Source organism: Hordeum vulgare, chromosome 6H (genome assembly GCF_904849725.1).
Source record: "Hordeum vulgare subsp. vulgare chromosome 6H, MorexV3_pseudomolecules_assembly, whole genome shotgun sequence".
NCBI lineage: Eukaryota > Viridiplantae > Streptophyta > Magnoliopsida > Poales > Poaceae > Hordeum > Hordeum vulgare.
The window spans coordinates 536,219,514-536,234,856 of NC_058523.1; the positions used below are offsets into that span (position 1 = coordinate 536,219,514).

The 15,343-nt window shown below is 43.4% G+C and overlaps 1 protein-coding gene across 1 annotated transcript; it reads right to left on the reverse strand.

Moving 5' to 3' along the window:
* Positions 1-9,054: 9,054 nt before the first annotated feature.
* On the reverse strand, positions 9,055-9,468 carry LOC123403335 (zinc finger CCCH domain-containing protein 33-like). Its single transcript, XM_045097275.1, has one exon. The coding sequence runs from the start codon at positions 9,451-9,453 to the stop codon at positions 9,157-9,159; it is 297 nt and encodes a 98-aa protein (XP_044953210.1). The 5' UTR covers positions 9,454-9,468; the 3' UTR covers positions 9,055-9,156.
* Between the last annotated feature and the right edge of the window lie 5,875 nt (positions 9,469-15,343).

The window sequence follows — 15,343 nt, forward strand, 5'->3', positions numbered from 1 at the left end:
TCAACAATTTCTGACTTCATTTGGTATTCTTCTTGCATTTACTTATTTTTTTGAACTAGTTGACCCTGAAATTGAAAAGCACTACAAATGAACTCTGAAAATGTTGAAAGTTTGCATGCTATCATCATTTCACCCACATAGCATGTGTTAAAAAGTTGAGAGGGCTACGACAAAAACTGGATTCACTTCGTGGACAAAACGGACAATCTCTATCGAAGTATCAGCGTTCCGAACGAGAACTCATCTCTTACAATGGGATTTCATTTTTTTGAACTTATTTGAACTCCATACTTTTTGTGTGTTCAAAATGCACCACTCAAAGGCACATCACAAAATTTCAACAATTTCTCACTTCATTTGGTATTCTTCGTGCATTTACTTATTTTTTTGAGCTAGTTGACCCTGAAATTGAAAAGCACTACAAATGAACTCTCAAAATGTTGAAACTTGGCATGCTATCATAATTTCACCCACATAGCATGTGTTAAAAAGTTGAGAGGGCTACGACAAAAACTGGATGCACTTCGTGTAAAAAACGGACAATCTCTCTTGAAGTATCAGCGTTTCGAACGAGAACTCATCTCTTACAAAGGGATTTTATTTTTTTGAACTTATTTGAACTCCATACTTTTTGTGTGTTCAAAATGCACCATTCAAAGGCACATCATAAAATTTCAGCAATTTCTGACTTCATTTGGTATTCTTCTTGCATTTACTTTTTTTTTGAGCTAGTTGACCCTGAAATTGAAAAGCACTACAAATGAACTCTGAAAATGTTGAAAGTTGGCATGCTATCATCATTTCACCCACATAGCATGTGTTAAAAAGGTTAGAGGGCTACGACAAAAACTGGATGCACTTCGTGTACAAAACGGACAATCTCTCTCGAAGTACGAGGGTTTCGAACGAGAACTCATCTCTTACAAAGGGATTTCATTTTTTTGAACTTATTTGAACTCCATACTTTTTGTGTGTTCAAAATGCACCATTCAAACGCACATCACAAAATTTCAACAATTTCTGACTTCATTTGTTATTCTTCGTGCATTTACTTATTTTTTTTGAGCTAGTTGACCCTGAAATTGAAAAGCACTACAAATGAACTCTGAGTATGTTGAAAGTTGGCATGCTATCATCATTTCACCCACATAACATGTGTTAAAAAGTTGAGAGGGCTACGACAAAAACTAGATGCACTTCGTGTACAAAACGGGCAATCTCTTTCGAAGTATCAGCGTTCCGAACGAGAACTCATCTCTTACAAAGGGATTTCATTTTTTTGAACTTATTTGAACTCCATACTTTTTGTGTGTCAAAATGAAACATTTAAAGGCACATCACAAAGTTTCAACAATTTCTGACTTCATTTGGTATTCTTCGTGCATTTACCTATTTTTTTGAGCTAGTTGACCCTGAAATTGAAAAGCACCACAAATGAACTCTAAAAATGTTGAAAGTTGGCATGCTATCATCATTTCACCCACATAGCATGTGTTAAAAAGTTGAGAGGGCTACGACAAAAACTGGATGCACTTCGTGTACAAAACGGACAATCTCTCTCGAAGTATCAGCGTTTCGAACGAGAACTCATCTCTTACAAAGGGATTTCATTTTTTTGAACTTATTTGAACTCCATACTTTTTGTGTGTTCAAAATGCACCATTCAATGGCACATCACAAAATTTCAACAATTTCTAACTTCATTTGGTATTCTTCGTGCATTTACTTATTTTTTTTGAGCTAGTTGACCCTGAAATTGAAAAGCACTACAAATGAACTGTGAAAATGTTGAAAGTTGGCATGCTATCATCATTTCACCCACATAGCATGTGTTAAAAAGTTGATAGGGCTACGACAAAAACTGGATGCACTTCGTGTACAAAACGGACAATCTCTCTCGAAGTATGAGGGTTTCGAACGAGAACTCATCTCTTACAAAGGGATTTCACTTTTTTGAACTTATTTGAAGTCCATACTTTTTTTGTGTTCAAAATGCACCATTCAAAGGCACATCACAAAATTTCAACAATTTCTGACTTCATTTGGTATTCTTCGTGCATTTACTTATTTGTTTTTGAGCTAGTTGACCCTGAAATTGAAAAGCACTACAAATGAACTCTGAGTATGTTGAAAGTTGGTATGCTATCATCATTTCACCCACATAGCATGTGTTAAAAAGTTGAGAGGGCTACGACAAAAACTGGATGCACTTCGTGTACAAAACAGACAATCTCTCTCGAAGTATTAGCGTTTCGAACGAGAATTCATCTCTTACAAAGGGATTTCATTTTTTGAGCTTATTTGAACTCCATACTTTGTGTGTGTTCAAAATGCACCATTCAAAGGCACATCACAAAATTTCAACAATTTCTGACTTCATTTGGTATTCTTCGTGCATTTACTTATTTTTTTTGAGCTAGTTGACCCTGAAATTGAAAAGCACTACAAATGAACTCTGAAAATGTTGAAATTTGGCATGCTATCATCATTTCACCCACATAGCATGTGTTAAAAAGTTGAGAGGGCTACGACAAAAACTGGATGCACTTCGTGTACAAAATGGACAATCTCTCTCGAAGTAGAAGCGACCCCCACAATAAGAGACGACATTCTTCTTCTCTCATATATGGTGGACACTAGCTCACCTAATTTTTCAACCGTCGATGATGGTCGCTACTCCTACTTCCCCTAGTGCATAACCAATATCTAGCACAAGGAGAAGAAGGAGAAACGACCCCCCACAGCAATAGTCGACATTCTTCTTCTCTCATGTATGGTGGACACTCCCTCACCTAATTTTTCGACCGTCGATGATGGTCGCTACTCCTTCTTCCCCTAGTGCATAACAAATATCTAGCATAAAGAGAAGAAGGAGAAGCAACCCCCACAACAACAGTCGGCATTCTTCTTCTCTCATATATGGTGGACACTCCCTCACCTGATTTTTTGACCGTCGATGATGGTCGCTATTCCTTCTTTCCCTAATGCATAACAAATATCTAGCACAAGGAGAAGAAGGAAAAGCGACCCCCACAACAAAAGTGGTTCCGCGGCACGCCACGTGGTTCCGCTGCACGCCACGTGGTTCCGCTGCACGCCATCTGGGACTAATGGTTTTTTATTTTTAAATGACTGTTTTAATCAAAAACAGATGTGTTACAAAAGGGATTTCATTTTTTGAACTTATTTGAACTGAAGACTTTTTGTATATATATGTGGTCGAAATGCATGATACCATGAAGTTAGAAAGGGCTAAACCATTCAAAAGTAGCAAATGAAGTTAGAAAGGGCTAAACCATTCAAATTTGGAAACTATAATGGTACAAACAGAAACTAGACATATATAAATTGGTCCAAGCAGTACATGATACTAGTCCAAACAGTGCATAATAATAGCTACCATAGATATATATACAAGTGTTCGACGTTGAGAACACTACTCGTCTGAATCGTCTGAATCAGAATGTCCACCTTCCTCGAGGTGACGCTCGCCATAGTTGACGACTCGAATCTTGCGGTACAACTCGTATGAAACGTATGCATCTTTTGCTGCATACTCAATGTTGATACGATCAAGTGGGCCCTTCTCCCAAAGTTTGTGCTGAGACTTTGGGAAACTGGTCTTCATATCACCATATTCCTCGTCGATCAAGGCAACTGCCATATGAGCCATCGAAGTCCTGACATGTCGAAGCCTGAATACCGTTTGGAGATCAATAAGGCAACCAGTTGGTATCTCAATACCGAAGCTGTGCCTCATCTTCAGCTTGTCGTTCCTTATGTCAATGGTAGCAAAAGTGATGCCGCTCCGAAGGAAGTCCATGAGTTCTGGACAATGCTTGTCACTTCTGCAACAGAAACAAATTAAAATGGAACAAATGTTACATACTGTTACAATAAGGAAACATGTTTCACTACAACTAAAGAGAAAATTATCTTTAGGATTCAAATAGAACATATGCAATGGAACCTAGAGAGATCACTATAGCTATCCAATGGAACCTAGAGAGATCACTAGCTATATGCAATTTTCATGACTATGACATATCATATTGCTATCCAATGGAACCTAGAGAGATCACTAGCTATATGCAATTTTCATAACCTTGGATCAAAGAACACCGCATAAAATTGTATCACTACAACTATGATTTCAATGGAACATATTGAACCAATCAGATTTTTCAGATTGTGGAACACTATTCCAATCAGATTGTGTTGCCTTCAACTAATCAAAATTGTTTCACTACAACTATTTGAAGCGAACCAACTATGATTCCAATGGAACATATTAAACACTAGTTGATTCTAATACAATTTTTCAGATTATGGAACACTATTCCAATCAGATTGTGTTCTCTTCAACTAATCAAAATTGTTTCACTACAACTATTTGAAGGGAACCAACTATGATTCCAATGGAACATATTAAACACTAGTTGATTCTAATACGATTTTTCAGATTATGGAACACTATTCCAATTAGATTGTGTTCCCTTCAACTAATCAAAATTGTTTCACTACAACTATTTGAAGGGAACCAACTATGATTGAAACAAATAAACTTACAATGTCATTATCTTGGATCAAAGTAATCCTCAAAACTTACCTCGCCCATTGGAAGATCAAGACATGGTATGCGAAGCATAGTTGGATGACGGCAACACCGCGTTGATTGGCCGTGTACTCCAGATCAAGCCCCAAGAACTTCTCATGATCCATTGCGGCGTGAAGCCATCGTTCCTTCAACTGTTCAAGAAAAAATGGCATCTCCCTGCTCTCGTTCGTGTACACGACATCGAGCATGGTCTTGCCATGTGCGAGCACCTCTTCAAAGCGAGTTGGCATGGTGGAAGAAGAGAAGGGAAGAAGAGAGGAGAAGAACAGAGAGCGAGAGCGAGAGAGAAGAAGAAACAGAGAAATGGCGACTCTGCTTCGGTTCGTGCTTTTCATCACCCGAAACGACGTGGGATGCAAACCGTTTGGGCCTTTAGTCCCGGGTTGAGCCACCAACCGGGACTAAAGAGGCATACCAACGGTTGCCACCACTACGGCAGGCCACGTGTTAGGCCTTTAGTCCCGGGTTGAGCCACCAACCGGGACTAAAGGGGGATACGAACGGTTGCCACCACCACTGCCCACCGCGTAGCCCTTTAGTCCCGGTTTGGGACACGACCGGGACTAAAGGCTCCTTACGGGGCGGGACTAAAGCCTCGAGGGAGGCATTGAGAATTTGGGCGACGTGGCCGGGCCTTTAGTCCCGGCCCAGAGGCAGGCCGAGACTAAAGGGTCCCGGCCAAAGGCCCGTTTTCCACTAGTGTACTTAGAGATATACAATTTTAGGTTCTCATGACCTACTATTGTACCCTTATCTTGCTCGAGCTGCAGGATTCTTTTTTTCCTATGCTTGCCATTTGCAATGAAGTGGAAAATTTAGTATTATTATCCCCATGATTGATTGCCCGCACTTTTGCTCTAGTAGCCCATTTCGATTCCTCCTCTCTAAGGAGCACTCGAAGACGTTGTTCAGCCTCATTCTTCAAAGATCGCTCGTTGAAATCCAGAATAATGGTCTCGGCCTTACGGTCAAGATCATCTATAAGTTTGATAAGCCTATCCTGCTCATCCTTATAGACCTCAGATACGTTCTTAGCCCAACCACGAAGGTATTTTCTAAGATGTCGCCATCCTTCGTGCTTGAGGCCTGATGACATGCATCCTTTTTCTCATGTTCTTGCCTCGCCGGGAGCAGCGACAGCCGGGTGCTTTGTGGTCACAGCGCCGGAGGGCTTTGACGTCGGACGAGCGCTGCGTGCGAGACACCTACTGCGCCTTCAAATGCGATAGAGGAGATCTCTCCCGCTGTTGCTGCGACTCCATCTGTATTGCTTCATCATCAATGGATCACAATAATGCTAAAAGGAATTAAAAATCTGTTGATTTCAGAGCAACGTCAGGGCCATGGGCGGCCGCGTCCTCGCAGCCGGAAGGCATTGCCTCTGCGTCCAAGTCTCTCGCGGTGGAGCGTACAGACAAAATACACTGATGTAAATATGAATTGTTCTCTTTATTAATGATTGAGTACAAGTATATACAGTTTTGAGGGGATGCATCCAAGAGACGCGATGGTCTAAAGAGACACAAACGAACAGTGCCTCGTGCATTGGCGGTTAGGAATAATGAAAATTCTTCTTAATTAACACATGAATTAATTAAATCTCAACAGTTTTGATTCAAACTCGGAACACCCGGTACTACGCCACGTCGGTCTGTGAAACCGACCTCGATTCCTCTACAGTACAGTACTCCATTATTTAAGGCACCGGCCGGCCGGGTGTTTCATTGAGAAAAATCAATCATCAGGTATCACTTCTTGCGATAGCGAAGCGCGCGCGGCGACTGTATCGGGTGGCCAATCACATCATGGCCAACACGTCGCTGCCGTGCCTCGTCTTCGAGTACGGCGACGAGCGGCCGACGACGCTGTACGGCGCCGCCGACGGCGCACACCGCCCGTGCGAGATCGACGTGCTGATAACCAAGCAGAACTGGGTGACCGCGCACGGCTGGGTGCTCGCCCGTGACCCGGACACCTCGGCAACCTTCCTGTGGGACCCGCGGGACCCGGAGCACGGCCAGGTGCCGCTGCCGTCGTTGCCGCAAGCTCCGCCGGTGGGCTCCGACTGCGTGCTGTCCGGCGATCCCACCAGCCCGGACGGCTGCGCCGTGGTCCTAACCGAGCCATACGACAGCACCGCCCTATGGTACTGCCACGCCGGTTCGGCCTCGCCGGAGTGGGTGAGGCACGAGTATGACCTCGGAGGCAAGCTGGTGGTCATCGGTAGGTACCAGAGCTGGGAAAAGGAGCACGTCTCCGGTCTGACGCCGTACCAGGGCAAGTTTTACTATCCCATTTGCTTGAACAAATACGGTGTGCTTGAGTTTTCGCCGGAGCCAGCGTTAAGCATCATGAAAACCAAGGGGATCAAAGCTAGTCTTCCTCCGAGCGGGGACAAGTGTGTGCATGCATCCAACTTTCTTGTGGACATAGACGGTCAGCTCCACAGTGTTTGGATCTTCTTTGCGGACCTTAAACGGCAAACTGTCAACGATGTTGCCGTTTATAAGATGGGTTTCGCCCGATCAAGATGTGTCCGGGTGGACAGTGTCGGTGATCGGGCAATATTTTTCAGCTCAGGAAGGTATATGGCGGGCTGGTGTCGTGCTAGCAAGTTCGGGTTGCTTCCCAACAGCGTGTACTGGATGAGTGAGTTTGACAAATGTTTGCACGTGTACGACATTGGAACCAACACAGAGGAAGTGCAACAATGTCAGGGCATCGGGGGTCAATCGAACTTGCCATTTTGGTTGCTTCCCGTCCATCGTCCATGAACAAATTACAAGTCAACAACAGTAGCACTTTGACATGTCTCCATTGAGCAGATACAGTTAACATTGCTTTTTCAGAAATTGGGCATCTGACATCTTCTTCTGTGTCGGTCGACAGAAACAATGCAACATCAATAGACTATCTCACGGGGTCTATCAACGTTCCACTACCAGAATAACCTACTACACCTACGGCTTTTTCTATGCCGACGGCTTTTTGTCGGAGCAAAATGAGTTTATAGATCATGTCAATTTTAGTATTCCGACTATGACAATTCTAGTATTTTGAACATGAAAAAGCTTTTTATGAACCATGACAAATTTTAGTGCATGTATCATGGTAAATTTAAGTAATTCATCATGACAATTTTAGTTTATGGTTCATTACAAATTTAAGCCATTCATCATCCATTTTTAAAATAATTGACGACATAATTCTTTTTTACTTATGAATCATGTCAAAATTATTTCATGGATCATGAAAAATTTTAGTAATTCATTATGGCATACTTTCTTAATTTCTTTCTTATAACATGTAAAAATATACTTTAAATATAAAAAAGTAGACATGGCAATTTATATGCAATAGACATGGCAATTTTTAATGCAAAAAAACTCGACGAAACATATCGATATGAGATCTAGTTTGAAAATCTCGTCACGGCAAATTTAATGATAAACAAGGTTTTTCAATCGGATTTTTTATTTAAAAGATAAAACATTTTAAAAACGAAAAAGATAAGAGATCAACGTCCAAAGCAAAGTTTTAAAACAAGAAAAATGAGACAAGAGGCTCAAATCTGCGTCTTCGCAATAGAAGGTTCAGGCTCTAGCCAATGCTGCGCCCTGGAGATCGCTGTTAAATAAACCGAAGACCACTGCACAACTTGTGTAAAAGTAAATCGTTTTTCCACACTCACTTATGTGTGGCATGGTGTATAATTTACGACAACTTTACAACTTAATCTAATGATGGACGTGCAGAAGGAATTTCTGTTTTATTATCTTCCCTAATAATAAAGCGCGCAACGCTTCTGCCGTACGTTGCTGGTTATTTTGCAAAAAGACCCCTCCCTTTTCTGGTATTTAACCCGCAGTACTTTTTAAGTCATAAAAAAACGTTTCGTTTATATCTCCTCACCGGCTTATCCATTGCCGTCCTGAGCCGGGGGCTTCTCGCCGACGATGGACGAGGAGGCGATGGGCCGACGACTGCCCGGCGCGCCGCGCCGCCCCTTGCCGAGAAAATCGCGACCGAAGGTGCCGGTTGCGTCGTGGCGTTCCCAGACGCGCCCTGCGCCTGCTGGGGAGGCATGGGGGCTTCTCGCCGGCGATGGGCGGAAGGCCGCAGGCGCGCGTAGCGTCGGGGAGCTTGTGGACGCGCTCGCCGCGCGCGGCCGCCCCGTGACCCGCGTCGTGTACACGATGCTCCTCCCGTGGGCCGCCGACGTGGCTCGCGAGAAAGGTCTGCCGTCCATGCTCTACTGGATCCAGCCGGCCGCCGTGCTCGCCGTCTACTACCACTACTTCCATGGCTACGCCGCCGTCGTGGCCGACCACCGCCACGACCCGTCGTTCGTCGTGCGGTTCCCGGGCCTCCCGCCGCAGGAGAAAATGGCGACCGAAGTGTATGCACTAATAAAGAACCATTTCATATGAATCAAATTAAGCAGATAAAAAAGGGTGGAATTTTTTTTGAAGGAAAGAACTTTGGTCAGCTAGACGCTATGAGCCAGTGATCGATCGATCGTCGTCGACGGGGTGGGATCAGGCCACCATCTGCTCCTGCTCCAGCCACTGCGGAAAATGGTCGCCTGTGTGGCCATCCTTGACAAGAGAGTTCACCCATGAGACTCGGGTTCGGCCGCGGTGGCTGCGGTGGCCGCCAGCATGGCGGAAGAACCCGAAGGACGCCGACTTGCGGAACTTGTGCAACTCGTCTCCTTGCACGCCCCAGTCCAGCTTGCCGTCGGGTGAGCCCCAGTAGGAATAATTAGTCAGTAGGATGGTAAAGTTGCCGAGGCATTTTATCAAGCAGTTGGCGTGCTCGCCTGCAAGTGCCATCTATGCACCATCCACATACGGAACGGAGCGACGGGCGATGTGGCCGGCCGCCACGCATCGCGATGGGCCTCTTTGACGGCCTCTTCTCCGGCCGGCGCCACGACGGCGTGAGGATGGGCGACGCGGCGTCGTCGTCGTCGTCGTCAGCGGCGGCGGCCACGGCCACGGACGACGCGGCGTCGACGTCCGCGTCGGCGCAGCAGTGCAGCGACGGCCTCCCTCCTCTCTCGCCAACCGGCGCAGCTGGTCGGCGCAGACGTGGGAGGGCTCATCTCCATGATCATGCAGGCTGCGACGACGGCTCAACAGAACAAGTCGGAGTGCGAGCAGCTCGCGCGTCGGGTCCTCATAATCGCGTAGCTGCTGCCGCACGTGCAGGAACCGGAGGCTGCGCAGCCGCTGGCCGGGCTTGGCGACACGCTCCAAGACGCCCACGAGCTCGTCGTGTCGTGCGAAGGGTGGAGCGCGGTATGTTTCGACGCACGCGCAGTCTGTGTCCCAGTCTGTAGCTCGGTCCGTTAGTCAAGCCGTATACGAGTCGGTTTGTCTAGCCGTATACGAGTCAGTTTGTCCCGCCATTGGTTCTACACTTGGTTCTACAAATACTGCACCGTTGGTGCTACAAATGATCAACAGATCATACCAAGCCTTTGTTGAATAAAAGGATCAGTTTCGCACGTGCTACTGCCTTCGGTTCAATTAAATTGTTTGGCAAGTGAGCTTTACATCAGGTATTTTTGTTAAATGTTTACATATACGACATACTTCAACATGTATAAGCATTATTTTCCATCAATCTCGACACGGGCTTGGCGCCACCCTCAATGCATTCAAAAAAAAAATCATGTTTGACATTACAAATATTTATTTCTTTCATGCAGGAAAACATTTGGACCATAATCTCAAATCATGGATGCTAAGGAAAAAATAAGAAAGAGAGATAGAGAGCGGTATGAACGAATGAGCAAAGAAGAAAAGGAGGAGAAAAATAGAAAACGCCGTGAAGCCTATCAACAAAAGAAAGATTCAGCAAAGACAGCAAAAAGCGCACAAGAAAAACAAAGATATGCAAATATGCAACCAGAAAAGAAGAAAGAAAGATTTAAACAAATAGAAGCTCGCCGTCAAATGATACGGAACACACCATCCAAAGACTCAATAGCAATGGAGAACCCTCAATATGTCGCAACTGAACAGAATGTTAGCACTTCTACATTTAGATCTAAACACATGGATCATGTGCCAGCGGGAAAAAGGCAAGCGTTGCTACAACATCGTAACGAAGAATTCGCAAAAAGACGGAAAAAAAACTATTTCCATGTCATCAAAAGAAGATGCTACAACGATGAAAAACTGCAATGAAAACAATCAAACTCTACAGCAGCCAGAAGTCACGACTTACGGTAATAATCCTGATTTAATACTCGCATTGCAAGTAAACACAAATATATCTATACAACTAACCATCTATTTTGGACAGACATCCCATCATCAATGTTTCCAAGCGTCAGAGAAACAGATGCACCAATACAATCATTATACAATGATGATCACAGAAAAGTGGCTTTATGGCCAAACATACCCACCACAAATCTTGCAACAATCAAAGATGTGCAAGCACGAATACAATCATTATGCAATGATGATCACTGTAAGTTTTTTAAATTGCACATTATACTTTTTTATAAAAACATTTAATAGATGATGATAAATTATTAAATAGGTGATGATGGAGTAATATATGAGCAAGAAGCAAGCATTAAGGAAATAAATGAGGCAACAAAATCAATCTACAACGATGATATCGGTAAGGTTATCAATTACATATATGTTCTTAGGCAATACAAACAAATATATACACTCAAAAATTACAACACAGGTAATGATGGAGTCATATTTGAAGAAGACACGGACGGAGATGAATACTTGTTCACCGGTGAAGGTATGCTTAATACAATTGAAATAAATTTGCACAATTATAATACTACTTACTAAATTCAAGATGTTTCATATCAAAACAGAGTGGGGCAGACAATTGGAAATTGAAATCATAGATGATGAGGAAGCTCTCAACCCAGATCCATATGATTTCGTCTACAACAACATACCAACAAGCTCAAACATGCTTGAAAAAGAAGAAGATTGCAGATTCTGCCATGCAACCAAATTCAAGTATGAAACTAAGGGATTATGCTGCAAAAAAGGACAGATAAGACTAGCCAATACAGTTACTCCACCTGAACTCATGAGACTTTGGACAAGCAATGACTCTGATGCAAGACATTTTCGGCAAAATATAAGATTTTTCAATGGGCACTTCTCATTTACTACTCTTTACTACCAGCTTGAAAAAGACACGACTGACATGCGAACGACCGGTATTTACACCTTTCGAGCACATGGTCAAATATATCACAACATACACTCATTTGGTGACAGTGACTCAGAACCAAAGCATCTCCAACTATACTTCTACGACGATGATCCAAGATTAGAACATCGATACCGCTATTGTCGTGACGAAATATACGAACAAGACAAGCATGTGATTGGAATAATAACAGATATCCTACGCGGTAACCCATACTCTCAACAGTTTAGGAGTTTGGGACAAGCCGAAAACCTTGAGGACTACAAACTCATCTTGAACCTTGACCAGAGATTGGACCAAAGAAGATACAATGAGCCAATCAATTCGGAGGTAGCTGCAGTATGGATTGAAGGAAATGAAAGAAGAGATACTTATGACAGAAATATAATATTACATGGGAACAACAACGAAAAAGAGCTCATTCGATCATATTACATGTGCTATGACCCATTATCGTATCCTCTATTCTTTCCAAGAGGCTGAACTGGGATGGCATAGAAAAATCCCAAAGAGGGAAACACGAGAGGAAGATATTGGTGTTGAAAATATCACTAATGACGATGACCCGGGTAACAAAGAGCATATACTATTATATATTCAAAATTCATTTTTTATATACTACACCCTAGGAAACTAACCTTTTTATGTTGCAATGTTTGCACAGATTCATCCAATGGCCTATGGGTAACCATGAGAGAATACTATTGCTATAAATTTCATACACGACCAAGCATATTCAACCCAATTTTACACGGCGGACGGCTTTTTCAGCAGTTTGCTGTAGACACATACATCAAAATTGAAAGCTCCAGTCTTGATTACATGTGGCATAATCAAAACAAAATAAGAGCTGATCTATACCAAGGCCTTCTAGACTTCATACTAAGCCGGAGAACAAAATGGAGATGCAGTCGGAAAACAGAGAGTTCTTGCCTTATCATTTATTGGAGGGCCACGAGATAGACTTCGTCGGTATCTAGATGCTATGGCATTGGTTAGAAAATATGGAAAGCCGGACGTATTCCTAACAATGACCTGCAACCCCAACTGGGAGGAGATCACAAGAGAACTAGAAACTGGACAAACACCACAAGATCGACCAGACATAGTTTTTCGTGTTTTTAGGGCGAAATTACAAGAAATGAAAAAGCAACTATTTGAAAAGTCAATTCTTGGAAAAGTTTAGGCATATACATATGTAGTAGAGTTCCAAAAGAGGGGATTACCCCATGCTCACTTTTTTCTCATCATGACTGGAAAATACAAGTATACATGTCCAGAGCAGTATGACAGAATCATCTCCGCTGAGCTACCTAACAAGCACAACTATCCAGAGCTATACAAAATCGTAATCAAGCATATGATGCATGGTCCTTGCAGTGCATTGAATAAATTTTGTCCATGTACAAAGAATCGTCCGTCATGCAAGAACAATTATCCAAGGCCATTTAATGAAACTACGATTCAAGGCAAGGACTCCTACCCCATATATAGGAGACGCAACGACGGCAGAACTGAAATGGTCCAAAATTGCAAACTAGATAACAGGTGGGTGGTTCCTTATAATCCCAATCTGTTAAGGATGTTCAACTACCACATAAATGTTGAGATATGCTCAAGCATTAAAGCCGTTAAGTACCTCTTCAAGTACATATACAAGGGTCATGACCGAGCATCTGTAACTGTAACTGACAAAGCAGACGAAGTCAAAATCGATGAAATTAAGCAGTACAGAGACGCACGGTGGGTGACACCTCCTGAAGCACTGTGGAGAATATATGGCTTCGAACTAAGCAAAATACACCCACCAGTCTTGCAACTAGAGTTACATCTCCCAAATATGCACATGGTTTCATATCATAACATGGAAAAAATAAAGAACGTTATCGACCGTGAAGGCACAGAAAGATCAATGTTGACTGCGTACTTTGAAACAAACAGCTTATATGAAAATGCACGTGGCATACTATATAGAGAGTTTCCAGAACATTATACTTGGCAAAGTCGGGAGAAGTTTTGGAAACAGAGGAAGCGAGCCGCTGTGTTCTAAGTTGGAAGGATTGTCTCGGCACACCCAGCTGAAGGAGAACGATACTATCTTCGAGTCCTCCTAAACCACATGACAGGCGCCACCAGCTATGAAGACCTACGAACAGTCAATGGACAAGTAATGCCAACCTTTCGTGAAGCTGCAGAAAAAAGAGGTCTCATTGAGGCAGATAGCACATTGGATGACTGCATGACAGAAGCAGGATTGTTTCAAATGCCATCATCACTACGAAGGCTATTCGCAACAATCTTGGTTTTTTGCGAGCCCAGCGACGTACATAGCCTCTGGAACGAACACCTCGAGGCAATGTCAGAGGACTATAGTAGAAATTGCAAATGCAAACACACCATTGAACAAATGGTTTTGAAAAACATCACAGACATGTTGCACTCAATGGGAAAAGACATAGAATCGTTTCCTCTTCCGGAGATAGACCAACAGCACGAGACGACAGATGACATACCAAGGGAGGTCATGGAGGAGACCTCCATCGAGGTGGACCATGAGGACACATCTTTGTATAAGAACCTAAACAACGAGCAGAGGGAGGCCTACGACGAAATCCTAGCGGCAATTGACCGCCAAAGAGGAGGTATATTCTTTGTTGATGGACCTGGAGGCACGGGAAAAACATTTCTTTACAGGGCGCTCTTGGCCACAATACGCGGGCAAGAAAATATTGTTGTGGCGACAACCACTTCCGGCGTTGCTGCTTCAATAATGCCCGGAGGGAGGACCGCACACTCAAGGTTCAAGATTCCACTCAAAATAGACGATGGGGATATTTGTGGATTCACAAAACAGAGTGGGACAGCCAAGCTACTCAAAGCAGCATCGCCAATAATCTGGGATGAAGCATCTATGACCAAGAGGCAAACGGTGGAGGCCCTGGACAAAAGCATGCGGGACATAATGGACAGACAAGAACTTCCGTTCGGTGGAAAAACAATCGTATTTGGAGGGGATTTTAGGCAAGTGTTGCCTGTTGTCCGAAAGGGAACAAGAGCATAGATAGTAGATGCATCACTACAAAGGTCCCAGCTTTGGAATTCAATGCGTCAATTGAAGCTTGTGCGCAACATGAGGGCTCAAAACGACAAGTGGTTCACAGAATACTTACTACGCATTGGAAACGGAACCGAGGAGACAAATGAAGATGGTGAAATACTACTGCCTACAAGTATATGTGTGCAAACAAATACGGATGACAATAGCTTGGCTAGGCTCATCGACAGTGTCTACCATACAGACAATGCTTCCCTAAAAGATCCAAAGTACATCACGCCAAGAGCAATTTTATCCACAAGGAACGATTTCGTAGACAGAATCAACCTAAAAATGATTGATCGGTTCCAGGGGGAGGAGATGGTATACCACAGCTTCGATTCAGTAGAAGACGACCCACATAACTACTATCCACCAGAGTTTCTAAACACTCTCACCCCAAATGGACTACCTCCACATATGTT